This window comes from Carcharhinus amblyrhynchos, chromosome 15 (genome assembly GCF_965287045.1).
Source record: "Carcharhinus amblyrhynchos chromosome 15, sCarAmb.v2.hapA, whole genome shotgun sequence".
Lineage (NCBI taxonomy): Eukaryota > Metazoa > Chordata > Chondrichthyes > Carcharhiniformes > Carcharhinidae > Carcharhinus > Carcharhinus amblyrhynchos.
In genome coordinates this window covers 51,613,020-51,629,514 of record NC_137338.1, presented here as the reverse complement: position 1 = coordinate 51,629,514, position 16,495 = coordinate 51,613,020, and the positions used below count along the sequence as shown (strand labels likewise).

Below are 16,495 nucleotides of genomic sequence, written 5' to 3'. Positions count from 1 at the left end.
CACTCAATGTGGTTCTGCTTGTTAAGAAGAGTTGTAGAGATAAGCAGGGAAGTATAGATCAATGAGTCTCATGTCAGTGGTAGGGAAACTATTGGAGAAAATTCTGAAGAAGAGCATCTATCTCCATTTGGAGAGACAAAGCTTAAACAGGGATACACAGCATGGTTTCATCAGAGGGACATCATGCCTAACAAATTTGATTGAATTTTTTGAGGAGGTGACCAGGTATGTAGATGAAAGTAATGTAGATGTAGTTTATATGGATTTCAGCAAAGCCTTTGACATCCCACGTGAGAGGTTTATAATGAAGGCAAATGCACATGGGATACAGGATTCAAAACTGGCTCAATTTTAGAAAACAGAAGGTAATGACAGAAGGTTAGTTTGTGACTGGAAGCTAGCGTCCAGTGGTGCACTGCAGGAAAGTGTGTTGGGCCCCCTATTGTTATTTATATAAATTACATTGATGACTACATGGGGATAGGATAAGTAAGTTTGCAAATTGTCTGGGTGTCTTGGTCAACAAGAAGGCCGAGTGTCTTCGTCTACAAGAAGATATAGATGGGATGGTCAAATGGGCAGTTAAGTGACAGTTGGAATTTAACCCTGAAAAGTGTGAGGTGATACACTTTGGAAGGAGTAATTTGATAAGAAAGTATTCGATGGATGGCATGACACTAGGAAGTTCTGTGGAACAGAAGGACCTTGGTGTGTTTGACTGTAGATCTCTAATGGTAGAAGGGCATGTTAGTAGGGTGATGATAAAGGCATATGTTTCACTTGCCTTTATCAGTTGAGGCATAGATTACAAAAGCAGGGAAGTCATGTTGAAGTTGTATAGAAATTTGGTGAGGCCACAGCTGAAGTATTGTGTGCAGTTCTAGTCACCACATTATAGGAAAGATGTGATTGTGCTGGAGGAAGTGAAGAGGAGATTAGCTGGGATGCTGCCTGGAATGGAACATTTAAGTTATGAAGAGAGGTTGGATAGACTTAGGTTATTTTTGCTGGAGCAGAGAAGACTGAGGGGTAACCTAATCGAGGTGCACAAGATTGAGTGGTATGGACAGAGTGGATAGGGTGCAGCTGTTCCCCTCAGTTGAAAGATCAGTCATGAAAGGACACAAGTTCAAGATGAGGGGCAGGAGGTTTAGGGGGGTTCTGAGGAAAAACTTTTTGTACCCAGAGGGTGGTGATGGTCTGGAATGTGCTGCCTGGGAGGGTGGGAGAGGCAAGTTGCTTCAGATCTTTAAAAAGATCTGGATGTCATAACATCTACGGGCCAAGTGCTGGTAAATGGGATTAGGAGGTCAGGTGTTTCTCATTTGTTGGTACAGACTCGATGGGCTGAAGGGTCTATTTTGCACTGTATGATGCTATGAAATCACCTAAGTGGCTTGTTTTTGGTCGCTACCCAATGATCTTACTAAAAAGCGCACAAGTCTAAATTGTTGGGTGGGGATTAGATCGACTTTAGTTGTGATGACTTGCATGATCAACAATATTTTCTATACGCTGCTTCCAACCTCACCAGCCCCAAAAATCTTGCTCTGTGACTTTGAAGCTTTCAACTGAATAAAGTTGACTACAAAAAAACGTAGATAATCATTTTGGTTTCGAATTTCCTCTATATTTGCAGCCTGCATGTGGAAATCCATACAGCTCTCTCTTCCCCATGCAGAACATTGGATATGTATAGATAAAGGCAAAATACTGCAGATGCTGGAATCTGAAACAAAAACAGAGCTGAGGAAGGGTCGTCCTGACTTGAAACGTTGGCTCTATTCTCCCTCCACAGACCTGCTGAAATTTTCCAGTATTTTCTGTTTTTGATTGTGTGCTCTATCAATTGGTTTTAAAGGGACAGATACTTGCAAATGTTAATTAAAACCCAATCAACTACCTTCAGATATACTGGATTGTTCCGTTGGGCCTGCTCCTACTCCCAACCTAAAATAAGTGCAGTGCGAACATTTCCCTGTTAATTGTTCTCATTTTCGTGTGTTTGCCATTAGTTGCTCAGCCGTGCACGTCAGGTTGTATTCTTCAGGTGCCAACCAGCTGAGGCTTTCCGTGTCATTCACCCTGAATTATTCCGTGAAAAGCATTTCAGCCGGAGATAAACTAACAGACATCTGGTGTAATCACACCTTTCAGTGGGAAACAGGAGGAGGGGCTGGTAGTGTAGGAGAAGTTAAATGATGGGGAGGTATTGGAATGGCACTGCACGCCTTACTGTCATTGCATTCCTGACATTGCACAATGGTCTCTGATCAGACTAACCTCCGTCAGTGCTGAGGGAAGCGAATGCTCCAGACACTCGGCCCTTTGCTCTCCCCGAGATCAATGGGCTGATAAGAGTGGAAAGGTTAATAATCGGCGCTGTCAGCTCCACTATTTTTGTGAGAAAGTTAGAATTTAGGGGGGAGGAAGAGACACTTTGCAACTGTTTCCCTTTAAATCTTTGAGTGAGTGAGATTCTCGTGTATTTTATTCATAATTCGCCCTCCCCCGCCGCAGGTTGTAAATAGTGAATGATTTTCTAGCTTATGTCCGCTGCAAAGAAATGATTAATCTTTAAGGGGTTCTGATGATTGGTGGAGGAGCACTTGGTCAAAGGTCCTTAGAGCTGGTTGCTGCTGTTGGCTGTGCTACACCTGCTAGGGTATCTGTCTGGCCACTTAGCATTGCCACTGTGCCATCCCCTAAAAAAAACGAGCAAAATCACACATCATTTTTCAACCTGTCACTCAGCTAGAGAAGAAAGCCAGCGGGTGAGAAGCATTGTGTGTAATTCAGAACTGCCCTCCTGTGACAACTGTACATTGTGCGTCCTCACCCTCTTCCTTCCCCCTCAATCCAACTCCATGTACAATGAAAGCTGCATTTTTTTCTCTCTCCCTGCCAGAGCTTTGAGGGGGAGGGAGGGTTAGAGTCAGGAAGCTCCTCCCCGGCTGATCTCCAGGCTCACTCCTCGTGTGTGATCAGCACAGCAGCAATTCTTCAGTCCTGCTTTTTTCTCTCTCTCTCTCTTTGCCACTTGTATGTGGTGTGCTCCCGTATCTTTATTTACAGGGTAGTTTGAAGTGTGCTCTGGAACTAACTGCTTCGGCACGATGAGGGAACAGCTCAAGGGGTAGGTGGAAGGGAAACTCATTCATCACTCGCTCGACTGCAGTAACTTTAGCTGGTAACAAGGCAGTGCAGTTTTTTTAAAAAATTTTAACAGTCTTTGATAGTGTGATAGCTTTCCACTTCGGAATGGTGTAAGTAGACAAGGTGCAGCCGTCTTGAGCAAAGGGACCATCACAGGTGCTTGGGAGGTGTGCAGTGTGCAATCCTGCTTCAGGTTTCAGTCTGTGAAAGGACGAATCTTCCCCGCGAGCCAGAGATTATAGGTTGTAAAAAAAAATGACAGGTGAGGAAGTGGGGCGCAGCCGAGATTGTGCTCTTGTCTCTCTCTGTCTATCTCGCCGACCAAAGAATCCGTCTGTAGTTGTTTTGATGCAGGATTTAGTTAATGCCGCCCCGACCCGTCTCGGAACTGCTGGAGCAGAAGGAAGTTTAAAAGGGCAACAAAGAAGTTTTGAACTCGGGATAGACCAGTGAACAAGGACCGGGGTGGTTGACTGGTTTCTGTGGAGCAATGGCCCTTTGGACGGATGGATATAACCGTAAATGAACTCTGAATAAGATAAATCATTTTCTGTTTTTAACTCTTCGCTGCTTCCCATTACTAACAAAAGGTGTGAATTAATTCAGTTGAAACCTGTTTGATTGAAAAAAAACCTCTAGTCTAACAGGGCACCTTGAGCAGCACATTTTTTTATATTAAAATTGTATGTGTATGTGAGTCTGTCAACCCCATCCTTGATGCAGCCCTAGTCCTCCTTTTGTTTTCTGTCGCCTCTTGGTTGTGTATGTTGTCCTTTTCAAGTGGATTTGGGGAGCGCTAAGAAGTGCTGAGTGGACAGATCGGTGGAAGGACTTCACAGTGCTGTGCCTCCCTCCAGCTCAACATTAAGGAACAGCCATCGAAAACGATAGAGAACGGTGTAAAAAAAGAAAAAAATACTTCTCAGGCACCAGACTTTGATTCTCGCCACCACCAGCCACCCACCCTCCCCCCTCCCCCCTCCCCCCTCCCCATTTGCTTGCCTGTGTAAATTGATGGTCATCTCCTCTCTCACGCTAAAAGAAAACTGCAATATTTGTTTAGGTCAAGGCAAATACCTGCAGCCTCCATGCAGTCTGCATACAAAGTAAGTCTGTGCCAGTAATCGGCAGAGAAGCTTGCTTTTTTTTATATTCAGTGATCCACTTGTTCTGAAAACTTCTCCTGAGCTCCTTAGTGCATTTTCGGAGTTGCCAAAGTGAAAAGGAATGAAGTTGACTTCTCTGCTTCTCTCTCCCCCCCCGCCCCCCCTAAAGTTTCCCAGATTAGTTAATCGGCAATCAGGGAATGAAAAGGTCAAGCTGAAGAAATATTTAAAGACTTAGTTCTCATTATGCGAGAACACGGCTTTTATCTGTTCAGGTTTAGCTAATACTTATTCCTTTTTTTGCCTGTCTCTTTCTTTCAGCCACCAGACCCAGACTACCTGCTGGGATCACCCCAAGATGACAGAGCTTTATCAGTCACTAGGTAAGAAAGCCTTTGAGCACGCTGTGTTTTTGAATTTGAACAATGTTCCCCCGCAATTTAGAATGAATTACTTTTGTTAAGAGGAAGCATTTGGGAAAAGGACCTGGGAATGTACTTGGAGACAGGCCATGATTTCAACTGCTTTGGAATTAATAAGGTTAGCTGAAAAGATGAAAGTTTTTAAAATCGAAACAAAGGCATTTTAACCTCATGGTATTAGTTACAAAAATGATTAGTATTCTACAATTCCACAGGAATCTTTATTATCATCCATTTTCACAGTACAATTAAAGGCTGAATTTTTGCCAGACATAATTAATAGTAGTTACACAGGGATTTCTTGTGAAAGCATATGCAATGCAAAGCAGCAATTCACACTTTGCATTGCAGTGCAGGCTGCGTGTGGTCAATTACTGGCAGCACAGATTTCTAGGTCTCTTTGGATTTTTCTTTTTAAGTTCAGACCATTATTTCCACAGGCCTCTGTTTCCTGCTAGCATTGTGGTGTGCAATCCTCATTCACATCTCGTGCAGGCCTCTGCAGGTTTCACTGAGAAAGTGTAAATACTTTAGATGGTTCGTCAGGGAAAGGGCAAGACATTTTGAAATATCTTTTGTGTTATTCGCCTTTATTTAACTTACAGTCTGTGTTAGCACTTTTCTTTTAATATCCAATTAAGCTCACATTCCCATACTTCCTTGTTCAATTCTGTGGGCAATCTCTGCTTTTGTAAGAATTTGCTTTGCCAACAATTAAAACTGAATTTTATGAACTTAGACTCATAGTGTATATTGTGGAGCAAAAACTTCCTTTATTTGCCATAATGACAGGATTCCCTTGTAAATAGTTGGAACAAGGAGTCCCCAAAATTAGTTCTTAAATGTACAGCATGGCAATATTCTGGGAACAGGAATAAAGACACATACAATACAAAAATAATAAAAGAAACATTGTATGCTTTCATTATTCACATTGAAAAGATGAAACCCAAGTAAGAAAAGAAACATAAGTAGCCTATGCAGTATTTCACCCAAGGCTTTCTCCTGCAGAAATTCTCAAAGATAAGCAGGAAAACAGATAATCAAGACTCCTGTATACTAACTGAATATTTTGGAACAGTACAGAAGATTTTTGCTCACAGGCAACATGCACCCATCTCGCGTGCCAGTGAGATTTTTTCTTCAAGTTAGACAGTAATGTGCCACAATACCATTTATTCTTGTCCAAGTACAATCAATACAACAATGAGCATTGATTTTAAATAGAATGGTTCAATCCACATGATTATAAAAAGTCAATTTGAAAATATTATCTCTTTCCCTTTTTAATCCTGTGCCATTTTTGGGAGCAAACAGTTTGATTATTGTCTCAAGTCTGTTGTTTGACATGGATTTGTAGTCGACAGGAGATGAATATCTTTTCATTTTCATCCATTCACCAAGCTCTGGAGCTAATACTGAATAAAATGCATGCTACTCATTGTTTGCATGGCCATTTGCTTAATTTTTATACACAAAATTTCATTCAAATATACAACAATGGATAGTCACTGTCATGTGACCTTAAGAGCTATTCAAGAGTTCCTTTTGATGGGTATCATTTTAATTGTTAAAAAAACAAAATAAATTTTAATTGCACCTGCAAATGAACTATCTCATAAAGGTAAGAAGATCCTACTTTCTTATCAAGCCAAATTATGTTAAAATTAACTACTTCAGTCCAAATTACTGATTTGGAGAATTGATGACCTCAGTGAATTGGCAGGCACCTATGATAGAAAATGTGTAAAATGAGTACAATTGAGAAATCTTGTGGTCTGCCAGCCCCAAAATGACATTTGTGAAATAAATTGCACTTTATTTTAAAGCGTGGAACTCCTATTGAATGGTATTAGACCCATGAACTGCAATTGATTTAGTATGTAGCCTGTAACTGCTGTCTATAAAATGGACATTTCTGGACCAAATTCCAGATGGCTGGATAATAAAAATCAATGATTACATTAGCACCTATGTACTGAAATTTTATTGAACTAAGATTATTGATGAACAAATATATCAAGGAATGTGTAAAATTTGTAATCCCTACAAGAGCACCACTGATCATACACACAACACTTTAGGCACAAGGAAAAGAAAGGGAGTTAATGGGAGACAAATATCCCTCTAAGTCTTAGAAAATAGTCTTTGAAAATAATGAGACATGAATCACTTAGGGCTGAAATCTCACTTTGGAATTAACATGACAGTTATAAATAAAATGTGATTTCAATATTAGAATTTTGCCACCATTTCCTTCATCCATTATTTCCCAAGGTCCTGAATTTAGAGCATCTGATATTGGCGTGAAAGAGATTTATGTGAAATTTATTCCGCAATCATTTTACTTGAGTTGGCAACTTGTTTGTCACCTCAAATAAAATGATAAGAAATGCCTCCAGGTGAAAGTGTTTACGTGCTCATAGCTGATGGCGTAGTTTCAGGGCCCTTTTTTTGGTTTTGAGCATCATTATAGTTTAGCTAATGTAAGTTCATGAAGCTATAGTTACAAAATAACCATATGAAGTTTAAATTGTGTGAATTGAAATGTATACCTACTCAAATGGCTTAGTACAATACAGATTTACTTTTGAGACACTCTGTTGAAAATATTATTATCTTCCTACAGCCGACCTAAATAATGTAAGGTTTTCTGCGTACAGAACAGCCATGAAGCTACGAAGACTGCAGAAAGCTCTTTGCTGTAAGTGTTGTCTTCACTTCTTTCTCTCCTCTGCTAAGCAGTGCAAAGGACTTGGAAATTTTTTAGAACATTGGCTATTCCTGTTCCTTTCAGCCCTTTCAAGCCTGTTCCACCATTCAATGAGATCATGGCATAATTGTTACCTGACTCCACATTTCCACCTTTTCCCCATGTTCCTTTGATGCCTTTGGTTAACAAAAGATTGTAATTCTCTGATCAAAATTAACTGTTGACCCAGCATCAACTGCCATTTGTGGAAAAGTTCCGAACCTCCACTGTCCTTTATAAACTTCACTCCTGAGACAACTGACCCTTCGTTTTTAGTCTATACTCTCTCACCACAGATTCTCCAATCCTCAGAACATATTTATCTCTGTCTCCTCTCGCAGTTTCCGATAATATCTTGAAAAATTCAAACAAACCCTTAACTTTCTAAATATCAAACTTTACAATTCTAGTTTGCGTAATCTCTCCTGAAAATTGGATTTAGGAGTCCAGGTATCATCCTTGTAACTTTTGTCTACACATGATCCAAGGCCAATATAATGTCTCTAAGATGTGGTGGCCGGACCTCTTCATAGTACTCCAGGTGTGGTCTAACCAGGAATTTGTATAGCTGAAGTGTGACTTCTGAGTCTGCCAATACTGCTTCCAGCAGATCATGTTCTGGGCTATTTCCTAACAAAGATCTTTTATGTGGTCAGATTTTTGGGCTGACTCACAGCCCATACCAGTAAAATAGGCTAGATCTGATGGGGGAGGAATGGAGATGCCACCACTCACGTTGAACAAATGGAATGTCAATTCAGGATGCAGAGATTGGAATCCTGTTTATCAAGGCTACAATAGGGAGAAGGAGCTCTTGGCTCCCTTTTAGTAGCTCACTGGATGTCAACCCAGTATTCGGAGATCACGCCTGCCCGCCATGGGAATTGGAACAGGTGTGGGGCGGAGCGTGGAAAGGTCAACTGATCTCGGACAGGATTTTACGGTTTTGGGACGAGAGGCCATAAAATCCAGCCCCTTCTCTCTGCACTCTAAGAGGCAGGAAAGTTATCACTGAACCAAGGTCACTCCAAATATTGTACGCTGACTACTATTTCTCAAAAATACAAGTAGAAAATGTTGCAAATACTCAGGTGGCCCATGTGCATTTGTAAAGACAAAAGTATGGCTAATGCTTCCAGAAGAGACCTTTTGTCATTAGTTTGGGAGTATGGATAAAGGGTTTTTATCCAAGATGTGGACAGATCAACTGCAATTTCCAGTATTTACAGATTTCTCTTCGCAAAAATCATAGCACTTCTTCTGATCTTACAGCAACCATTAATCAAGTTTTTCTAGCTAAATTAGAACAGTTATTTATCCATAAAACTACGGTGCTCCACGGTTGCTACAGAAAATTTGTCATGATGTGGTGGCTGTTAAAAGCTGATGCAAAAACAATTTTGGTAATTGCAGTTTGGTTTGAATGCATTTCTCAGTTGAGGTCAATGTCAGCGATGGAATGTTTTTTCTAAACTGTACCAAATTATCTCCCTCCTGAGTGCATTGACTCTTTTCAGGAGAACAGTTTCATTTATACTAGCTATCCTCCATTACGTTGAAGTGGCCATTATTCATCAGCTTAAATGATGAGATTTGACAATTTAAGTTTCAACGTGCTGAGGTTACACCATAGTGTATTACCCACAGTCAATAACTACAGTATAACAAGACTCAGTACTCATTTGTAGAAAGAGTTTATCTGTTGGTAGCCTTAAAAGGATTAAAAACTTTTTACATAATTAATCAATAAAGTTTAGCGTAGCAGGTTGATCAACGTTGCGAGCAAGAAGATATTTGTGGACGATTTGTATGTCAAGAGTCTTAATTAAGCAAATGAGGCTTGTGTCTATCTCACAAGCAACAAGCCCACAATGTGTTCTGGGCAATTTCGTGAACATGAATAAATATTGCATCACAAGTACTTATCCATGAAGTCCAAGCCTGGGATTTTCCACTCCTGTTTAGGAGTTGGGTGGGTTTGGCAATGAGAGCAGAAAATATCACACCAAAGTCACCTTTCACTTCCACATTGAAACAGGAAGAATCGTCCCTCCATCCCTATCAGCTGTTCAATATCGGGAACCAATATAGTAAATTAGTATCTTGTTATTGGCTCATACACTGGAATCATTCCCCATATCACATAATGCGTCCATGATTGTGTGATATCAGAACAGCGTGAAATGCAACTGGGGGGTTGAGGGCCAAGGCTGGAATTTGTCTCCTGGCAGTGCCAAGGTGCACTGAGGTGGGCAGTGCCAGAGAGTTTCCTCTCCTATAACAGGGAGGGGAATTCCCTTGTGTGATAGGGGTGCGTGTTGACAACAGCATGGGTGGGAGAGTGACCCCTGATATTTCTGTGGTGAGGGGGGAGCAATTGCAAATTAGGTTGCTATCTCTGTGAAACTGGTCTTGCCATCTCTTTTGGGCCCGAGTGACATTGCAAACCACAACCTCTCGAACCTAACTGTGTTTCTGAAGAGAAACATGCTGGTTCTCAGTCGGAATCTGATATTTAGCCATTTTTTTGGAAATTCCGCCTGTTATATCAGTTTGGAGTGCGCATGTATTCTGAACTAGTTGTGTATGTCTTTACAAAGTTTGGTCCATTTAGATTGGAGCTTTGTCTCTAATTAAACTGCTTGAAGAAATCAATTAGCTGTTATTGATTACTTTCCTCAAGGGGTCCTCACTATTGCTTGTTATCCCACAGCTAGAAGTGCTGTTGTGCTGGTGGTACCTTTGCAATTCCACAAATAAATTGATATTAAGAGAACTGTTGTTTATCAGTCTCTTGTGGGAGCAGTTGTAACAAATAGTTTGTTGAATTCTGATGCCTGACAAGACATGCAACTTGATATAGTTAAATTTGTGTTTGCTTGCAAATTATGTAGTTGACCCCTTGAAAGAGAAGCTTTGTAAAGGTGACTCAACTAATTAAATAATGTGTTTCACTTGAAGTAGGTTGCTCCTAATTTATATCTGTTAAAGGAACACAAAATAACCAATACCTTGGCAACAAAATACATAGCAGAATGACTTTTGCAAAGGCTTGTCCTTGATTCCTGTGCATTTAGAGGAACATGTATCATTTAGCTAATACACTGTGACATGTGTTAGTAGAAAGACTTGCAGGTCACTCAAGATCATTGTTTTCTGTGCAAATATATTACTGTTCCATTTTTTTTAACAGGTGTGAATTAAACCTGCCACTTCTTTGCTTGAGCTTGAGACTTTTTAACCTGCTGTTGTTGCAAACTTGTATAAGACTTTGGCTGTATTTCAAAATTTACTGACCTTATCGTACTACTGTGTTTCAGGAAGAAACAGTTAACAAACAAATCCTTGTGCCAGGGTTACTTATAGGAACATTTCATTATGTTGAGGACTTTTTCAGGTAGAATGTGTTGTTCCTAAAACTGTCTTTATATTAAACTTAAGCTGCTGCTTCCTGTAACTAGTTGGTATGCCACTAGAATGCAATAGGAGTTGATTCAGCCCATCATGTTGGTGCTGGCTCTTGAACGACGTATCCAATTAGTTCCACTGCCCTATTCTATCCCCTTGGACCTGCACATTTTTCTCATCGAGTTTTAATCCAGTTACCACTAGAAAGATATCACGGAGCCAGTTTCCACTACCCTTTCAAGCAAAGCATAACATGCTGCATTAAAAAGATTAATCTGTCAGATTTTTTAAATAAGGAACCATGAGTTTTTTTGGGTTTGTGCACTTCCTAAGTCTGGCAATTAAAGGTCATGTGGAGATGCCAGCATTGGACTGGGCTAAACACAGTAAGAAGTCTCATAACACCAGGTTAAAGTCCAACAGGTTTATTTGGTAGCAAATGCCACTAGCTTTCAGAGCGCTGCTCCTTCATCAGGTGAGTGGGCTCCCCACTCACCTGACGAAGGAGCAGTGCTCCGAAAGCTAGTGACGTTCACTACCAAATAAACCTGTTGGAATTAAAGGTGCAGCATAGTTTCAGATATCATGAGGTTGTGGTGTGATATGCTCCTCCCACCCCAACAGATGCACACACATCTGTAACTCAATATGCATGATGTTTTGTGCATCTGCATCATAGCAGACTTGAGTTGTGCATGTGTAGTGGTCAATACATCATGGCCATTCTGGGATGCAGTCCTCCGTCAGTTAATGAAGGCGAGGGGCAGCAGGCGTGCAGTGTAAATTTAGGAATTATGCAGCCAAAGTAGACAACTCCCAATGTGTCACCTGGAAATCAGGCCTACTTTCTACCCCTTTACGTTTTCCTTGCCAGAGCTCAAACTTTAGCAAGCTTATTTTTTGAAAAATAAAGGTCATTTAAAGATTAATGCTTTGTGACTGTAGACATGACCAGTAACGATGTTACCAATCCCATTATCATTCATATCTTCATGTTTACGAACCTACTAAAATGTACCATAGGGTGCTTCAGCAGAATATAGCGATAGCGACAGCAACAAATTAGTGACAACAAGAACAAAGATACTGCCGAAATGCACCACGCGTTTACAACAGTGAATAAGCAGTCATTTGTGTTGGAGGAATGCATATTTTTGAGGGATAAGGTATTGAACCGAGGGTTGATCAGTTCATAAAATTTCACAGCTTGACAATGCAGTGCCATTTTGTTGCTTATAGTCATAATTTGAATTTCTGGTTGGGTTTTATTACTAAGATTCATAGTCTGTACCTGCACTGGTATTTTGTTATTTAATCTCACAACCTGTATCTGCAGTGGGATTTTTGCTGCTGATAGTCACAGCCTGCATTAGAGTAAATCTTTGCTTTAAATTTTTCAGCCTATGTATTGTAAGTTTGTATGTTATTCAAGTGAAGAAAGGGGCGTTTGTGCTGATGCTTCTGCTTCCTCCGCAAACATTACTTGTTTTATTGATGAATAAATTATTTCTGGTTTGCAGTGTTGAGAGGAGGATTGATGCTGAATAGTTTTATACTGCTTCAGAATGTATTACAAGGTAATCATATGCAGGATGATTTGTAGCAAAGTGGTGCCATCTTACTGATTTGGCTATTGGGAATCCTGTCCAAAATTCAAACATAATTTTAATGTGTTTGTTCTATTTCTCCACAGTGGATCTTCTCTCTCTGCCAAGTGCTTGTGAGGCCTTTGACCAGCACAACCTAAAGCAAAATGATCAACTGATGGATATTTTGGAGATAATTAATTGCCTGACTTCAATCTACGATCGACTGGAACAGGAACACAGTAACCTAGTCAATGTGCCTCTCTGTGTGGACATGTGTCTCAACTGGCTCCTCAATGTCTATGACACGTATGTGTTGCATTGAATAGTATAACTAAAACAGCGCTATTAGTGGGGGGGGGGGTGGGGGGGCACAGTTATAAGATTGATTCATTTCCAACAAGCACCCATGTCTAAGGTGCCTACCTGGGTAGCACAATGTCTGTTGACTTTTAACGATGCAGTGACAGTTGCTGTCCCTTTACCTGAATAAGATTAAGTTCAGCAACAATATTGACCCACAAAATATTATTGAGAAAAACTCAGCTCTCAAATTTAGAAATTTGTTATTTAGATGACACAGTGGCACAATAGTTAACACTGCTGCCTCAAGCACCAGGGACCTGGGTTTACTTCTGCCTTTGGGTGATTGTGTAGAGTTTGCATATCCTTCCTGTGTCTACATACGTTTCCCCTGGGTATTCCGGTTTCGTCCCACACTCCAAAGATGTGCAGGTTTGATGGATTGGCCATGCTGAATTGCTCGTTAGTGTCCCTAGATGCGTAGGTTGGGTGATTAATGGGTTAAATGTATAGGGTTAAGGGAATGGGGCAGAGGGATGGGCCTGGGTAATACGCTCTGTCAGATAGTTGGTGCAGACTCAGTGGGCTAAATGGTCTCCTCCTACACTAGTGATTCTATGGAAACTACATAGAATGTTTAGAAGCTGCTGTCAAAAAAATTGTCACTGACTTCTGAAGAAAAGTGTTTGGCAAACTTTTATTTTCAGACATATATACAGTGATATGCTTTGCATTAAAGCATTGTGTCTCTTTCAGGTGACATCATCTAATGTCCACCCCCAATGTCCCCATCTTCCCTGCCTCTGCCCTAACAACTCTGAGTGAGCAATTGTTGAAAATCAGAAGCAAGCTGTTAGATTACTCTCTCTTAGCTCCTAGATATGAAAAGCAACACAAAATATTAGAAAAAAATGGGAGAAACTTAATCTGAAATTTCAAGAAATGAACTGAACAAAAGAACTTAGGAGGGGGCATGAGAAGTCCTTGGCGGGTCGGATAAAGGAAAACCCCAAGGCTTTTTACTCTTATGTGAGAAATAAAAAAATGACCAGGGTGAGGTTAGGGCCAGTCAAGGATAGTAGTGGGAACTTGTGCATGGAGTCAGAAGAGATAGGAAAAGCGGTGAATAATTTTCTTCAGTGTTTACCAAGGAGAGGGACCACGTTTGTGAGGATGAGAGTGTGATACAGGCTGATTGACTGAAGGAGGTAAATGTTCTGAAGGAAGATGTAATAGCAATTTTGAAAAACATGAGGGTCGATAAGTCCCCTAGGCCAAATGGGAGAAATTCTGGGATTCTTTGGGAAGCAAGGGATGAGATCGCAGAGCCTTTGGCTTTGATCTTTAGGTCCTCACTCTCCACGGCGATAGTGCCAAAGGACTGGAAAGTGGCGAACGTTGTTCCACTGTTCAAGAAAGGATATAGGAATGACCCTGGTAATTATAGGCCGGTTAGTCTTGTTTCGGTGGTCGGTAAGTTAATGGAAAAGGCCCTGAGAGACAGGATTTGTGACCATTTGGAAAGATGCAGCTTAATCCGGGATAGTCAGCACGGATTTGTGAAGGGTAAGTCTTGCCTCACAAATTTGATTGAATTCTTTGAGGGGGTAACTAAGTGTGTAGATGAAGGTAGAGCAGTTGATGTGTACATGGATTTTAGTAAGGCATTTGATAAGGTTCCCCGAGGTAGGCTCATGAAGAAAGTAAGGAGGTGTGGGTAGAGGGAAATTTGGTCGATTGGATAAGTAACTGGCTATCTCGTAGCAGACAGAGGGTGGTGGTGGAGGGAAAATTTTCAGACTGGAGGATAGTTACCAGTGGTGTACCACAGGGATCATTGCTGTGTTTTCTGCTATTTGTGATTTTTATCAATGACTTGGAGGAGGGGGGTGAAGGGTAGGTCATTTTGCTGATGACACCTAGATTGGTGGAGTAGTGGATGAGTTGGAGGGCTGTTGTAGGTTGCAAAGAGACATTGAGAGGATGCAGAGCTGGGCCAAGAAGTGGCAGATGGAGATTAACCCTGACAAGTGCGAGGTGATTCATTTTGGTAGGACAAATTTGAATGAGGATTCCAGGGTCAATGGCAGGGTTCTGAGGAATGTGGAGGAACAGAGAGATCTTGGGGTTCATATCCACAGATCTCTGGAGGCTGCCACTCAAGTGGATAGAGCTGTGAAGAAGGCCTGTAGTATGTTAGTGTTTATTAACGGGGTTTGAGTTTAAGAGCCGTGAGGTTAAGCTGCAACTGTACGGGATCTTGGTGAGACCACATTTGGAATATTGTGTGCAGTTCTGGTCACCTCACTTTAAGAAGGATGTGGAAGCATTGGAGAGAGTGCAAAGGAGATTTACCAGAATGCTGCCTGGTTTGGAGGGTAAGTCTTATGAGGAAAGATTGAGGGAGCTGGGGCTTTTCTCTTTCGAGCGGAGGAGGATGAGAGGTGACTTGATAGAGGTTTATAAGATGATGAGGAGAATAGGTAGAGTGGACTTTCAGACTATTTCCTTGGGTGGATGTAGCTGTTACTAGGGGTCATAACTATAAGGTTCATGGTGGGAGATATAGGAGGGATGTCCAAGGTAGGTCCTTTACTCAGAGGGTGGTGAGGGTGTGGAATGGACTGCCTGCAATGATAGTGGAGTCAGACAGTTCAGGAACTTTCAAGCAGTTATTGGATAGGTACATAGGGCACACCAGAATGATAGGGAATGGGATAGCTTGATCTTAGTTTTGGACAAAGCTCGGCACAATTTTGAGGGCCTGTACTGTGCTGTACTGTTCTATGTTGAAAAATTAACCCGAAGGGAAAATTTTTGTTATCCAAATGTATGAAGAGATATAGGGCAAAGACAAACATATGGAGTTAGTTTCCAGTTCAACCAAGATCCCATTCAGTGGCAGAGTAGGCTTGAGGGGCTAAAAAGCTTGTTCTTGTTATTATGTTCCTATGAATGAAATTAGCTTTTTTTTTATCACTTCTAACTCAAGTCGGAATGTTTGGATATTCCTGGTCATTTAAAGCAAAATTCTTGTTGCTTCATTATTTTTTTCTCTTGCTTTACTTTCTTATTATCATAATATTAGCCCTGCTTAGCCTATGCCATACAGTTGTGTCACTGAACAATACACCTTCACAGCATTACAAAAAAGGCCTAGGCACTAATGCAGCGAAATTTAAGGCACTGTTTGTAATTTAGAGGTACATTTAATCCTATAATTAATACTAAACAGCTAAGTGTCACTGAGTGAAATAAGGTTATTTGTGGGCGCGATTTAATTTGTGAAAGCAACCCTGTCCATAGTGTCAAATACATCTTTGCACTTTGTTTTGAAAGACCTGATGCAGCAGAAGATGACAGTGCATAATCTTTGGCAACAGCCATGCTTTGTGCTGCTCACAGCTGAAAAACACAGTGTGAAATATGTCACTTAGTAGCAACCATGTTCCTTTAAATGAAAAGCAAAATAGTCTGGGAAAGAACAGAGGCATGTTGGGTTTCAATCTCTGTGTAAATTAAGAATTTGTTGTATGGCTGTATCCATTCCAGGAGTTGATTGCTTATCCTGAAAGTCCTTATAATGGAGACGCTGCATTCTGAGGGAGTGAGAAAACAGTAAATGTTGACAGTATATTGTATGCTTGGCTGAGATATTGGCAATACCCACACAGTTATAAATTCAGATTTATCTCCAGTGTACAGATGGTTTCATTGCATTCTTCTTTATTGCAAACTGTCATTGCGGACCACAGTAACCAT

At 40.8% G+C, this 16,495-nt stretch overlaps 1 protein-coding gene across 10 annotated transcripts in view; it reads left to right on the top strand.

Moving 5' to 3' along the window:
- Positions 1-16,495, top strand: part of dmd (dystrophin) — a 1,714,977-nt gene that overhangs the window by 1,599,067 nt on the left and 99,415 nt on the right. For 9 of the 10 annotated variants that reach the window (XM_080203928.1, XM_080203931.1, XM_080203930.1 and 6 more), the window contains 3 exons: positions 4,584-4,645; positions 7,314-7,388; positions 12,538-12,739. In XM_080203928.1, the coding sequence (XP_080060054.1) occupies positions 4,584-4,645; positions 7,314-7,388; positions 12,538-12,739 (339 nt within the window). Of the gene's footprint in view, positions 1-2,988; positions 3,137-4,583; positions 4,646-7,313; positions 7,389-12,537; positions 12,740-16,495 lie in introns of those variants that run through there. The other variant, XM_080203933.1, reaches the window with a different exon arrangement.